Below are 13022 nucleotides of genomic sequence, written 5' to 3'. Positions count from 1 at the left end.
AACTGGTGAAAGTTACATCTTTATAAAGTGACATAATGAATGTGACTGATGACAGCAGTAAACAAGCTTGACTGGTAACTTTGAAACTCACCGTTATTAGTATGTGGGAGGCCAATTCTGAACCGTGACAAACTTTGCACCTCATTACAGCTGAAACAAAGTCTGGCACACCTACACCATGGTCATAATGAACCATCATTCTAATGAAACCTAATAATGAAACTTGAACGCAGCAAAAACCACAAGGGATAGTCCAAAAAAAAAAAAAAGAAAGAAAAAAGAGCAGATAAATAAAAACTTGGGCACCGACAACCTTCCTCCTGTCCTTGAGTTTTGAATAATAACACGAGCTTATTATTATAGCCTGGACCTCGTTTCATACAGAACAATTTTCTCCACCGAAAGAGCTCAAGATAGTCTGGAGGTCAGACGGAATAATGTCTCTTGATATTAAGAGCGTGGCAAATACACTTATTTTTTTTTTGACTCCACACTAAAAGCAGACATGGGAGATATTTACTTGTGCACTTGATAATGCAGCAGAGAAACTCCTTGAAGCTGAGTGTTTGTGTTATTATATCCAGTAGGTGCAATTCAATTTGAGAGCTTTACGATATATACTTTTTTCCAGTTTTAGAATTAATTTCATTTTAATGTGACATACGGCGCTTTTACTCGTAACTTTCCCAGATCAAACAGTTCAACTACATTACACAAAACGCTTGGCTCGTTCTTTTTTCCGGAGAGACAATGGAGGAGTATTATCTTCAGTTTTTCATAAATTAGCGAGGATTTGTGGGCTGCATCTGTAGCTGCAAAATTATATCAATTCTATCTGTTATGCATCAACGGCGACCGGATTTCGAATTTGTCTTTCAAGCCCACATTTACTTCCAACACACATTCGCGCGCTAAGATGCAATTTGTTCATTACAAACACTCTGCAGCTCAAACGTGGTTCTCTCAAACCACAGAGCAGACCGACTGCGTCTTCCTCTGAATCTTCCTCTCTAATTTATTATTCCATCAGGCGCTCCTAACAGGCTTTCTGTCTGAGAAGAAACTGCCTCACTACTTCACTGCAGCATATCAAAAAACCCAGAGATTTATACATTAGTTCCAGACAACAGATACAACCGAAAACAGAAGTAAAAAAAAAAAAAAAAAAAAGACGGCGTTTGGAGTGTTTCTGCTGATGCTTCTGTTAAATTTAGTTGTCATCGGGTCTTTTCTCATCACCTTCTTCAATCAAACTGAGGCTGAGCTGGCAGAAATAACCGATTTCTGCAAAATGCACTACAGCAAGAATGAAGCGTAGATTTGTTTTGTGTTGAAGAAAAAGAAAAAAAAAAAAAGCTTTAGATTTTCCCTTCACGTACCTCATACAGAGCGAGGGAGTGGCCGTATCGTGGGGTGACGGTGTTGACGGAGGGGTCGAGGGTCAGCCAGGTTTTGCTGCTGAGGTTATACCTGCAGAAATGAAGACAATAAACAGGTGTAGTCAGCTTGACAGAAAAGCTTACGCAAGTTCGTTGCTGCTGAGTTCAAGTAACCAAAACAAACAGCACAGCAAAGATTCTGTTATCGCCCGACTGGTGAGCAGATGATTCATTTAGCTGAGGTTTGTGGTGACAGTGAGCACAATCCCTGGAGCAATATTTTTTCTATATAACAAACTTGTAAAATTCAGCAGTAATTGTTGTACGTGTAGAGGTCTGGGCAACCTGCTGAGTCACTACAGACTAGGGCTGGTCCGAATAGCAATTTCTGGGCTCCGGATATTTAGGCCCAATTAATGACAAATATCCGAATATTCAGTGCAGTGTGATGGGGTGGAACGAATATTCAGATCTCAAAATTGATATCCGGACACCACCACAGCGACCAAATATTTGGATATTCGGGCCAGCCCTACTATGGAGACAACACAAATGTTTTTACTAGCTGGGTTCCTATCAAACAGCAAACTGGGTCTGACTATTTACAGGCCTCCAGACGAAAAGCACCATAAAACATAGACTGTGTGGTAGATAAAAGTGTACAACAGCTACTGAATCAGTGATGAAATCACCAAAGTCCAGCTTGCCAGTTGACTTACATGCTAACTACTTATCAGTGGTGTCCTTCAACCTTTAGATACAACTGTAAGAATTTATTATTTTTGACCCTCTGAGCCTTAAAAAACTAAACTAAAACACTATTTTTTAGAACTAGAAGCTGTTGGAGTTTCAACTTCCCAACAGTCCTCGAAATAATCCCCCAAAATAAACTAAAAATAACTCACCGCCAGAAAGTAAAAAACATTTTTTATAAATTGCTGGATTTTCAATTTTCTAACAGTCTATAAGCTCATTTTGTCTGATGTGTAGTTCTGTGAGGAAAATAAATGAAATCTAAGCTAGACATTGTGATATTTTATCAGTATCAGTTCACACTACATGTCTTGTGCCAAAAATAAGCTGTTTGAACAAGTCAGAGTTTGTGAAAAAACCTAAATTCTCCAGTGCTTGGCGCGACCAGGAACATATTAGTAACTCAGTCCTGTGACCATTCAGCTCAACTGCAGGTTGTGTTTACACAGAACTGATATGTATGGAAGTCAGCATGTTTTCCCAGGATTAACAACACCTGTGGGCACAAGTCATGGAAGAAACAACTTTAATTTTCTTCCTGTTTTTTAGATTTATACCTCTATAATTATGACGTACTGCACATAAAACATTTCTAAATCATCTCTACTTCCAGCCATGTTTGTTCTGTTCCCATGGAGGTTTCTACTGCAGTGAGAAATGATCCCAGAGTAAGAACTGTTTAGAATTCAGAGGGCTAACATACAGACTTCATGCTCTGTTCCCACCCAACAATGTCACGGTAAAAATCTACCAAGTTTAAAGAATACTCCTTTTATAGTCTCACGTGACGGACTACAAGTGGAAATAAAAAGGCCTTGGCCTGCTGGCAACCCCATAAAAACCCAAAACATGAGCCAAGGGAGTAATTGTGATCTTCCTGGGTGGAGCTGAGGGTGAGCAGCACCAGCCGATCCTCTAATTTTACGGTTTTAATTGCACACTTCGCCCCGTGCACAACACAGAGCTGCCTGTTCAAGGCCGTGCTCCGTTTCTTGCCAATTTTCAACAGACAGGAAGTCCTGTGGCGTCTTTCTGACAGCCAAGTGCTACTTTAACACTCGGTACAACAGGCATGTAAGTTAAAAATATTTAAATTCTTCCAGCGGAGACACTGCGTTTCACAATCGCAGCCCCTGCGGTCGCATAGCAACAGGAGGACTTGTGTCTCCCGGAGCCCGAAGACGTTCACTTACGCTTTAACCATGTGGTAGTCGGAGGAGTTGAAGACGTAGCCCCCGATGACCCACATGATGCCCTGCTCCACCACGGCCTTGTGGGAAGCCCTGGCCAGCCCGGCCTCAGCGTACTCCTCCCGGGTCCAGAAGGAGGAGTTGGCAGGAACCGAGACGGAGCAGTCTGGACCTGAGGAGGGACCAAACCACAGAGTCAAGGATCCACAGGGAGAACAAATGATGCAGAGGCTTGGTTAATTCATTCTTTTTAATCGGACATGCCCTCCGAGAGAAAATGCCAACAAAATACATCAGCATTATATCAGGGGAGAAAAAAAAACATTCTAGCTACTGCAGGATTCACAGGCTCCATTAGTTTTCCTTTAAGTTCCCGCTGGGAGGCAAAGTTAACGAAAACTGGGTCCATCTGCTTTCTGTGAATTGATCGTGTAGGTGGAAACACACGGTTTCATCTCCACACATTCATATGTGTTTATCCGTTTGACGGTTAAACTTTTAACTCGTTAACAGAAAAAAAGAAATGCGAGTTTGCTAATTTTATCTGTTGTTTATGATTCATTATTGATTACATCTCTTAAATTATGAGAAGAGACGTGAAAGAAAGTGCAGAGAGGTTAAAGTTTAAGAGACTAGAGACTGTTTATGCAGGTCTGAAGCAATTATCATGAGGACATAGACAAGAAAAGCAGCCGTGAAGAGAGAAACTGAAGCCATACAGTCACTTTACTTTGTGTAACTTTGTGAACATTCTGTCAGAACTCAAATACCGTAATTTCCAGACTATAAGCTGCTACTTTTTTCACATGCTTTGAACACTGCGGCTAATTTATGGGTTTTTACGAGTTTTACGGATTTGCCTCGAGACCAAAGTGACATTGAGAGCGACAACGACAGAGAGACTGAGGAAGTGACGAAGGAATTCTGAGGCTGTTCAACTCCAACACTGAAGACTTTAGTGGTTTTAGTGCAGGAGGAAGATGAAGATAGAGATCAATGACTTTTCCTGGTAGGCTGCTGTATGATTTATTGTCTTAACCAGCCGTGTTAAAGGCACTGTTTGGAAAAAAGCATTTACGTATTTGTGTATGTTACCGCTACGTATTTAATTAAAAGTTTAAAAAATCTTTCTGTGTAACTATCTCCTGTTACAACGTGGACACCTGCAGCTTAAAGACAAGTGCGGCCTGTATATGTACACATTTGTTTTCTTTTTAAAGTTTGTGGGTGCGGCTTATATTCAGGTGCCTCAATAGTCCAAAAATTACAGTATCAAGAACTTAAACGCAGGATTTCTGGAGAACTTTACGACTTTGTCTAAGAAGGATTGATGGAAAACTCGTAGCTTTATTTGATGTTAAAGAGACTCAACCTTTCAAACATTATTTCAGATCACAACAAATATTAAGGCCAATTCAAGGTTTCTGCATCCCAGACTTTGAAAGCAGACATGCACACGGTTGTATACATACTACATGATGCTACGCAGACAGTTGCATTGTTTGTCATATCGAACACAAAAAACGACACTAGATTCTTTTGGATGTTTATGAAAGGTTGTGACTTTTTTTTTTCCTTTTTATGGGACGTAGCAGCTGCTAACAGATTGAGATGTAATCCAGTGTCAATGTGGTTATTCTGGACACAGGGTTTCTGGAGAATTGAGAAATTCTGACTATGTTTGAGCAGCATTGGCTGAAAACTTATAGCTTAATTTGATGTTAGAGAGGCTTCACTTTTCTTTCAGTGCATTTAAAGGATTAAGGAGTGAAGGCCAATGTCCAATGTAGACTTTGAAAGCTGACTGGTTGGATGTAGACGGTCGCATTGTCCCTCATATTGAACACATAAAAAGCCACAGCATTCCTGTGGATGTTTCTGACAGGAATTTGCCCTTTTTACAGGATGAAGCAGCTGGTTAGAAGTTATCCTATAACCTTGTGTCAATGTGAGTAATTCTAAGGTGGACTGAGGATGGGATTTTTGGAGAATTTAGAACTTCTGACTGTGACAGAGCAGCATCTATGGAAACCTGTAGCTTTATGTGACGTCAGAGAGACTCCATCTTTTAAACTTTCTTCCAGGACACAACAAACATGAAGAACTTAAGGCCAATTCATGGTTTTTGATTCCTGTGCCCTGACAGATATAGACTTTGAAGGCTGACCTTACTACGTATAGCTACGTAGACGGTTGCTTTGCCGTTCTTAATGACCACAGAAACGGACAAAAGATTCCCGTGAATTTGCCTTTTTTATAGGATGTAGCAGCTGGTTGGAAGTTATGCTGTAGCCTAGTGTCAATGGGATTAATTCTAGGGTGTACTGAGCACAGGGTTTCTGGAGAATTTAGAACGCCCGACTGTGTTTGAGTAGCATCGATGGAAAATGTGTAGCTTTAACTTAAAGCACCTCCAAAGTCTGGCAGGACTTCAATTACACCTCTTCTACTGGTGGATTAAAAGATGACAGACTATCTCCTTCCACAGTCTCTCCTTGTGTTTTGAGCACCACAGCGAGCTCGCAGTGTCGCAAATTCTGAGCTGCGCATGGACGTCTGTAGATGAGTTAGAATGGAAAAGTACATGGTGTGGACTTGTAGCGCATGAATTGAATCGGTGACTGTTTTTAGTGCCAGAGCTGCCTTCCCCTGTTTATTCGCAGGAACAATAACACATAACATAAACCGGAATCCCTCCTGAATGAAGGGAAAAGAGTCAGAAAAGTTATTTGGCAAAACAACTAATAAGTCAGGAATAGGAAGATTGACCTTTTCCTGTCAACATTTTGGACGGCCGAGGCTACGGAGGGGTTTCGGGGACGTTGTCGATCCCGTCCTTGCTACCTGATGAAATAAATCCTTCCAGGAATAAAACATTTAGCGACTAATTAGAGCTGTCACTCCGCCGCGCAGCAGAAACAGGGTGTTAACCACCAGGGAAGTCTTATTGATCATTATCAAAACAATGCACAAGTGGCCATGTGCCAGGGAAGGAAGTGTTGTGATTCGCTCCAACAATCAAGGTCACTACGTTTTTGTTTTGTTCAAATCCCTGGTGGCTAATATTCGTCAACCTGACTCCAGTAATGCTAAAATAATGAAAAGCACCTTTGCAACTTCCATAAATAAAAAAAAGAAAAAGAAAAAAAACACACAAGCTCTGCCTTTCTTTAAAAGACAGATTAAATGCAAGGGTGGCTTAACTAAACAGGCATCCGTCTCTGCTTTTTGCACCGGCTGATGTACGAAAATGAGTTCATTTAAAAGCTGGCAGCGCAGAGTACACGGAGAGCGCTATTCCTCTGCTAAAACACCATGACAGGGTAATAAAGGCTAAAGAAAACGCCAGTCTGTTTCTCAACTCCCTTAGCTTTTGTAATTAGATCGTGAGCACACTGAGCTGCTGATATAACTGCAGTTAAATTAAGCCGTTGTCTCTGCTTTGCCGGAGCAGCGCAGTGGAGCCGTTTAAGAACTAATAGAGCGCTTAAAACGCCCATATGGTCTGATTCAAAAAAAAAAAAAAAAGGATACAGTGGTGTCAGGACATCGCCGAATAAAAAGGACTCAATAGTCATGACTCAACCGAAAACGATGAGGAAGCTGATCCCGCGAAAAGTTCATTGGAAACAGCAGATGGATGTTGTGGGGGCAGCGAAAGCCTCAATAATAGTGGTGCAGGCTTAAAGCTGAAGAGGCACTGGTCTGAATCACCAGATAAACAGGCAAAATCTGGACGGATAAAAGATAACTCTCTTTTACTAAACCTCCAACTGCTTCACTGGAGCTGCTTAGCGCTCAGCTGCACTGGATGTTTACCGGATTTTCTTTTCATTTATTCCTGGGTTTGTTTTTTAAGAAAAAAAAAGAAGAAAATTTGCTGCAAAAGTTTTTTTTAAAGTCAGAATTCATGAAGCACCAACGCTGAAAAGTGAAACCCAAAGGTGGCGGTTTATACTTGCTTTAAATTCCATTTAAGAAAAAAAGCAAAAGCAGCTTCTTGGTAAATATATTTTTGCTCTGTGACCCGGAGTAAACCGAGCACAGCTTCATGTTCGGCGAGTGGAGAAGGTTTTCTCAGTGACGAACGGTTTCACAGCATTTTTCTAAACACACATTTTGTTCTTTTATACTGACGTTGCTCAGAAACACTGCTGAAAGGTGGTGGTTTTCCTTCTCTAAATATATCTCCTTTATTGCACGAGCGTCGTTCTGCAGCGGTTTCTAAAAACGTGACACTCCGGAGCACTTAATCACACTTGACTGGCATTTTGCTTGGCTTTTATTCTTTCCACAAATCAAGGCACAGATGTGTCGGGCGATTGAGAGGTTTGGAAACGGGCTCGGTATAAACGATGTGAGGAGTTTCGCTGCTCTCGGGTTTAATCGTTTTACACTGCGGACAGACACGAAGGCTTCGGCAGAGGTGTTGGATCTGGTTTCTTTACAACTAAAAGCACCCGACTGAAATAAAATAGGCAGAGGGCACGATTTAGTATCAATATTATTCATTTTGGCTGGAAAAAGTACATTTATGAGCCTCCCACTGCTCAGACAAACCCGGCAGGCTGCTTGTTTTAGTCTCCGTAGAGAGTTTGGCGTGTTGAGGCCCGCTGAAGCCAGCTTGGTGTCACTGGGGTCTTTTTTTTCCTGCAAGTGCACTGAATGTGAAAACGATATGAATGTCACGCTAGCTGCAGGCCCACCTTGCCACCCGGCCTTGCAGACGCAGGCCTTGCCCCGGCAGCTGCCTCTGTCGGGGGCGCCGCAGTCGGCCAGGCAGTACGGCATGTCGCAGGCTTCCCCCTTCCAGTAGGTTTCGCACTCGCAGTACACCGAAGCCGTGGAGTTTCCTACGCGACACTCGCCTCGGCCCGAGCAGTTGTTGGGACACGTGTTGACCCTGCAGGAAGGACGAACAGAAAGGGGGAAAAGTCAGAGCTGCATAAAACAAAGAGCTAAAATCAGCAACATTCCTCCTTCATGAGTCGGTCAAACACCTGCTTCAGCTGACGTCTGACAATCAATTAATCAATCGGACTGTATTTGTGCAGCATTTTTAAAGCAAAATAGTATTTTACAGAACAAAAGGTAACCGAAAAACTAAAGTAACAATAAAAAGTGGGACTGAGGAAATGCCGTGATAAAAATAAACGCAATAACGAAACACCAGAGGCCCGAAAATAATAAAAATTAGTAAGTAAGATGGCAAACATCCCATTTGTGAATCTATAACTGCCATAATAAGGGAAAAAATATATATAACTGTGTCCAGATATATATTTTAAATTCCCAAATCCGATAAAACAACTTTAACTGAAAATATTAATAAATACAAAAATATTACAAAACAAATACGCACAAAGAAAATCACTTACAGCACCAGGACTAATTTAACTTGTAAGTAATAGCAGACGAGTTAAAAGAAAACACTTGAAGAAATACCGTAGGTGAGCAAAAAATATAGAAAATTATAAGAATTTAAAAAATGTAAAAATAAAAATAAAAAAACAAGCATGAAGATTCAAAGTGAAATGTTAAAAGACAGATAAATACACACAAGCAATAATAATTAATACAACATCAACATTTTCTGTTGCTCAAATTGTTCAGGAGACAATATTAGGAACACAATGGGTTTTTATTCTGACTTTGGTTGTGAATGAAAGAAGAACTATCAGACTCAAGGGTTCTACGAAAGCAATAGTTAAGAATTAGAACAATAAAACGATCTAAAAATCTGCTCTAAAGCGGAACGTATCCAGTCCAGAGACTTTAAACCCGGCGCTTTCATTCTGGTCGAAGTCGACGCTCAAACTGCAGAGTTCTGGAGCAGTTCTACGTGAGATATGTTCTTGTTGTGGAGACCAGAGAGCAGAACATTAACAGCAGCTGATGAAAGTGAGCAGCAGCAAACTTCTGGAAATGATCAAATGTAGTAGAGAAAATTTAAACATGTGTCCTGTTCAGCATGACTCAGTTAAAATGCTATAAATCATAAAAAATGAAGAAAAAATAAATAAAGTTGAATGTCTCAGATAATTTATTTTACAAACATTAAAAAATAAATAAATAAAAAAACAGGAATCAACATGTACAACATTTTTTTGTGTGTTACTGCTACTGGAATAAATGTGACCTTAAACATTACAGATATTTTACTATTCACATTTTTTATTTGTTTCTGAACTTGTCCACTATAAATGCTGCCTGAATTTTTGTCCCGTCACCGTCGGTCGTAAATAATTCAATCACAGCTTCGTGGTTCCAAAGAGAAGTTTTGTTTGTTTTTAGTAGAAGTGGTTTATTTTTTTAAATGAGTGATTTTGATTAAATATCACGATTTTAAGTTTAATTTGGTTAATTCTTCCAGTAATTTTTTATTTTTTTTTTTAAAAGTTCAAGGACTGTCTGACAGATGAAACTCTGTTGATTCTTTCTGTTTTATAGTTCCCGGCTCTGATGAACGATATCATTTTGGCTGTTTAAAAAAAAGAAGAAGACGATATTATTCCTTTTAAACCCACCAGCCGGTTCTGAGGTTCAGAGGGTTAGTGCTGCAGTTTTAATCGACTTTTTTTTTCCTCAGAGTCTCGGCACCAAAGATCAAGGCTTCGGTTTGTCCTGTGGAAGGTTCTCTATCAGATATCTAAATTACAGTTAAAAGGCATCGACTAGCCCCAGGTCATCAGGAGGCATCTCAGAAACCAGCAGACGCTGAAGAGGAGACGGAAACCTGTAATATCAGCCACGTCCATGTTCAACAGAACATTTAGCTTTTCTGTTCACGTCTGTGCCGATAATTAAACCCTCCAAAGTCAAAGTTTGCAGCATTGGTGCAGCAACAGACTCCAAAATAATACTGGATTGTTCCACCTCAAATCACCAGGGTTCTTCTGCTCGATCGTCTCGGATTTGCTTGAAACTTTTTTATTATAAACTATAAATATTTAAAATGGTATCTGGGAAATTTTAGCTCGATATATCAAATCCTTGCTGAGATTTTTTTTTGTTCTTTTATTGCACCGCCAGCCCACGTTCAGCACCATTTTCACACTGAAATTTGTACTAATGAAGATAAAAGCCTGAAGTTTTCACTGTTATTTCTCATCATGTCCTTGATTCAGAATCTACAAAATTGGAAAAGTGAGTCAAATATGAAAAAAGATGAAGCTATTGTGAAAAGTGTCATCTTTGAGCACAAAAAGTCAACTATGATATTTTCTGAACCATATGGAGCCTCATGTCGCAATAATACAAAACAAAACATATAGAATAAGTTTTAATAAGAAATACTCGGTGACAAAAATGAAAAAAAAAGTCATTTATCTTTAATATTTTCTGAGATATTGATGCATAAACAATACGAAGGGGGGAAAAAAAAACAGCTGAAAGTGCGTCAAGAGGATTTTTTTTCCCCCCAAATATCTCACAAACTATTTGACATTTTCACCCAGAATTTCACAGATATCTTGATAAATATTCATATTTTATGCTGTAAAAGTTTCAGTCAGCTGTTGTGACTGATTGTGGGCACTCCTGAGTGGAGGCTGGTGAGTTAACGGACATGTTTGCGCCTATATGGAGATGTCACAACGTCCACTTCCTGATAAATATTTTGAATGCATTTCCAAACTGTCCTCGAACATGAAGCGCACAAGAAACAAGAAAAAAAAAAAAAGAAAAAGCCAAGCGATCTTAACGGTTCTCTAAAAATAACAACGTATGGGAGCGAATAGAGGAAGCTCAAACAGAACCCGACATCACCTCCGGCTCCGTCTCGCTGTTGGAGAAAAATGACCCTGATGTTGTTTCCGAGTGTCGACGACTCGATGTCAAAAGTTTGTGTCTGTAAACTAAGAAAACAACACATTATTATCCATCAAAGCGAGAAGTGAGACGTTTCGCTTCTTTGCCGGCGAATACAAACGAGACGGAGAGACACAAAGGGCCCCCTCGTCCTTCTTTCATGTTCCTTCGCCGTCTGACGGTTTGATGTTGCGGCTCCTCCACCTCTCCCAGACACCAAAGACCAGGGGGGCCCCGGGGCACTTCGCTTTCATCCGACTCGCTGCTTCCCCGGCCCGGCTTCAAGCTCATCGCTATGGCGACGGTGCCAGCATACAAGGGGCAAAAAAAAAAAAAAAAGCAAGGGGGTCCATTGTGCCCTTTGCAGATGTTTACAAGGGACAGACTTTCCCGGCAGCTCGGAGGAAACAAAAGGACTTTTTTTGGAGGGGGGGGCCCTCTTTCACACTTGGGAAGTTTTTAATCGAGCCATCTGCGTCTTCAACTTTTATTTTTTGTATTATCCTGAGAAGATGTTTGTCGTCTAGACGCACGGATTAACACGTTTCCTGCTCTGACAAATCCATGAGCAAGCACAACATAAGAGGATAAAGGTTTTTTTTGCGAGGAAGTCGTCACTCGAGCAGGTTGGACGACCTCGGATGAACCCGAAGGACTCATAAATATGTATACGTGTGAATGCGAGTGTGGTGAAAGGGGTCAATGGGAAGGTCGTCAATTATCTAATTGTGCCACAGCGGGCGCTTTGTGATTTCAAGCTGCAAAAATCAATAAACTGGGGTTTGGTGTAATTTCTTTTGCTTTCATCAAATTGCGTCCTCTGCTCTGGTTTACAGCGCGCTACAGTATCGACGCCGGGTGTCAGCGCTTGCTAGTTTACCTCGAGTGACCCAGACGAAGCATGCACGGTGCAGCGTCGGTACCAGAATACCAACGTTTAACGCACAAATATTTGCACACAGAGTCGGGAGCAGATTGCGGTGCAAAGTGCAGCCTCATTACGGTACACAGCTACAACCGGAGCAGGACAGGTGTTTGTTTGAAGGGGTCAGAATGGGAGTAGAAACAGGGTCCATGTCTGCAGGGGAGGTATACAAACGGTGTCGTCTAGAGGCAGCAGTGGTTCCATTTCTGGACAAATGCTGCAGGTGAAATTCCTCAATAAACTGAAAATCTAAAGTCCATTCAGCGCCACTGTTTCTGAGTCAGGTGTCTTAAAATTATAGTCATTATTGCATGTTGTTGTGAGTTTTTTGATAATTCGGAAAAGTGCAGCATTTAACATTAATTTGAAGGAAAAAGAAGCTCGTTAAAGTTCAAACCAATTCTTACATTTATATTTCACTAGGATAATGTGCATTTTTTTATATTTTATATCTATGATTTCTACTTATGCTGTTATTTTTAGAGCATATCTTTCTACTTGTATTTATAGTAGCCTTGGAGACAGTTTTCAAGATTTCAAAAAATAACTAAAAATCTATTTTACAACTTTAATATGTGGCCGCTGTTCTCTCCAGACGTGTATTTTCCAGAAATATCTCCATTTCTGAACAGAGATGTTGCAGCTGAATCTTCTGAATGTCTATTATTTATTTATTTATTTATATATATTTTTAACTAAAAAACTAAACTCATTCACATCCACTGTTTTGGATGTAATTTCAGATCCATCCATCCATCATCTATACACCGCTTCATCCTCACTAGGGTCATGGGGGGCTGGAGTCTATCCCAGCCAACTTGGGGCTGGACAGGTCACCAGTCTATCACAGGGCTACACTTAGAGACAGACAACCAAGCACACTCACATTTACACCTACGGACAATTTAGAATCACCAATTAACCTCAACATGTTTCTGGACTGTGTGGGAGGAAGCCGGAGAACCC

At 40.6% G+C, this 13022-nt stretch overlaps 1 protein-coding gene across 1 annotated transcript in view; it reads right to left on the bottom strand.

The window, feature by feature from the left end:
• The window catches only part of atrn (attractin), a 197954-nt gene that overhangs the window by 150668 nt on the left and 34264 nt on the right, over positions 1 to 13022 (bottom strand). The window contains exons 5-7 of the mRNA XM_008283190.1: positions 8029 to 8225; positions 3326 to 3494; positions 1380 to 1470 (exon numbers count right to left, since the gene is read on the bottom strand). Of these exons, the coding sequence (XP_008281412.1) occupies positions 1380 to 1470; positions 3326 to 3494; positions 8029 to 8225 (457 nt within the window). The remainder of the gene's footprint in view (positions 1 to 1379; positions 1471 to 3325; positions 3495 to 8028; positions 8226 to 13022) is intronic.

Source organism: Stegastes partitus, unplaced genomic scaffold (genome assembly GCF_000690725.1).
Source record: "Stegastes partitus isolate 25-593 unplaced genomic scaffold, Stegastes_partitus-1.0.2 Scaffold301, whole genome shotgun sequence".
NCBI classification, from domain to species: domain Eukaryota; kingdom Metazoa; phylum Chordata; class Actinopteri; family Pomacentridae; genus Stegastes; species Stegastes partitus.
Note: the sequence above shows the minus strand (reverse complement) of the source record. Positions and strands in the feature narration are given on the sequence as shown.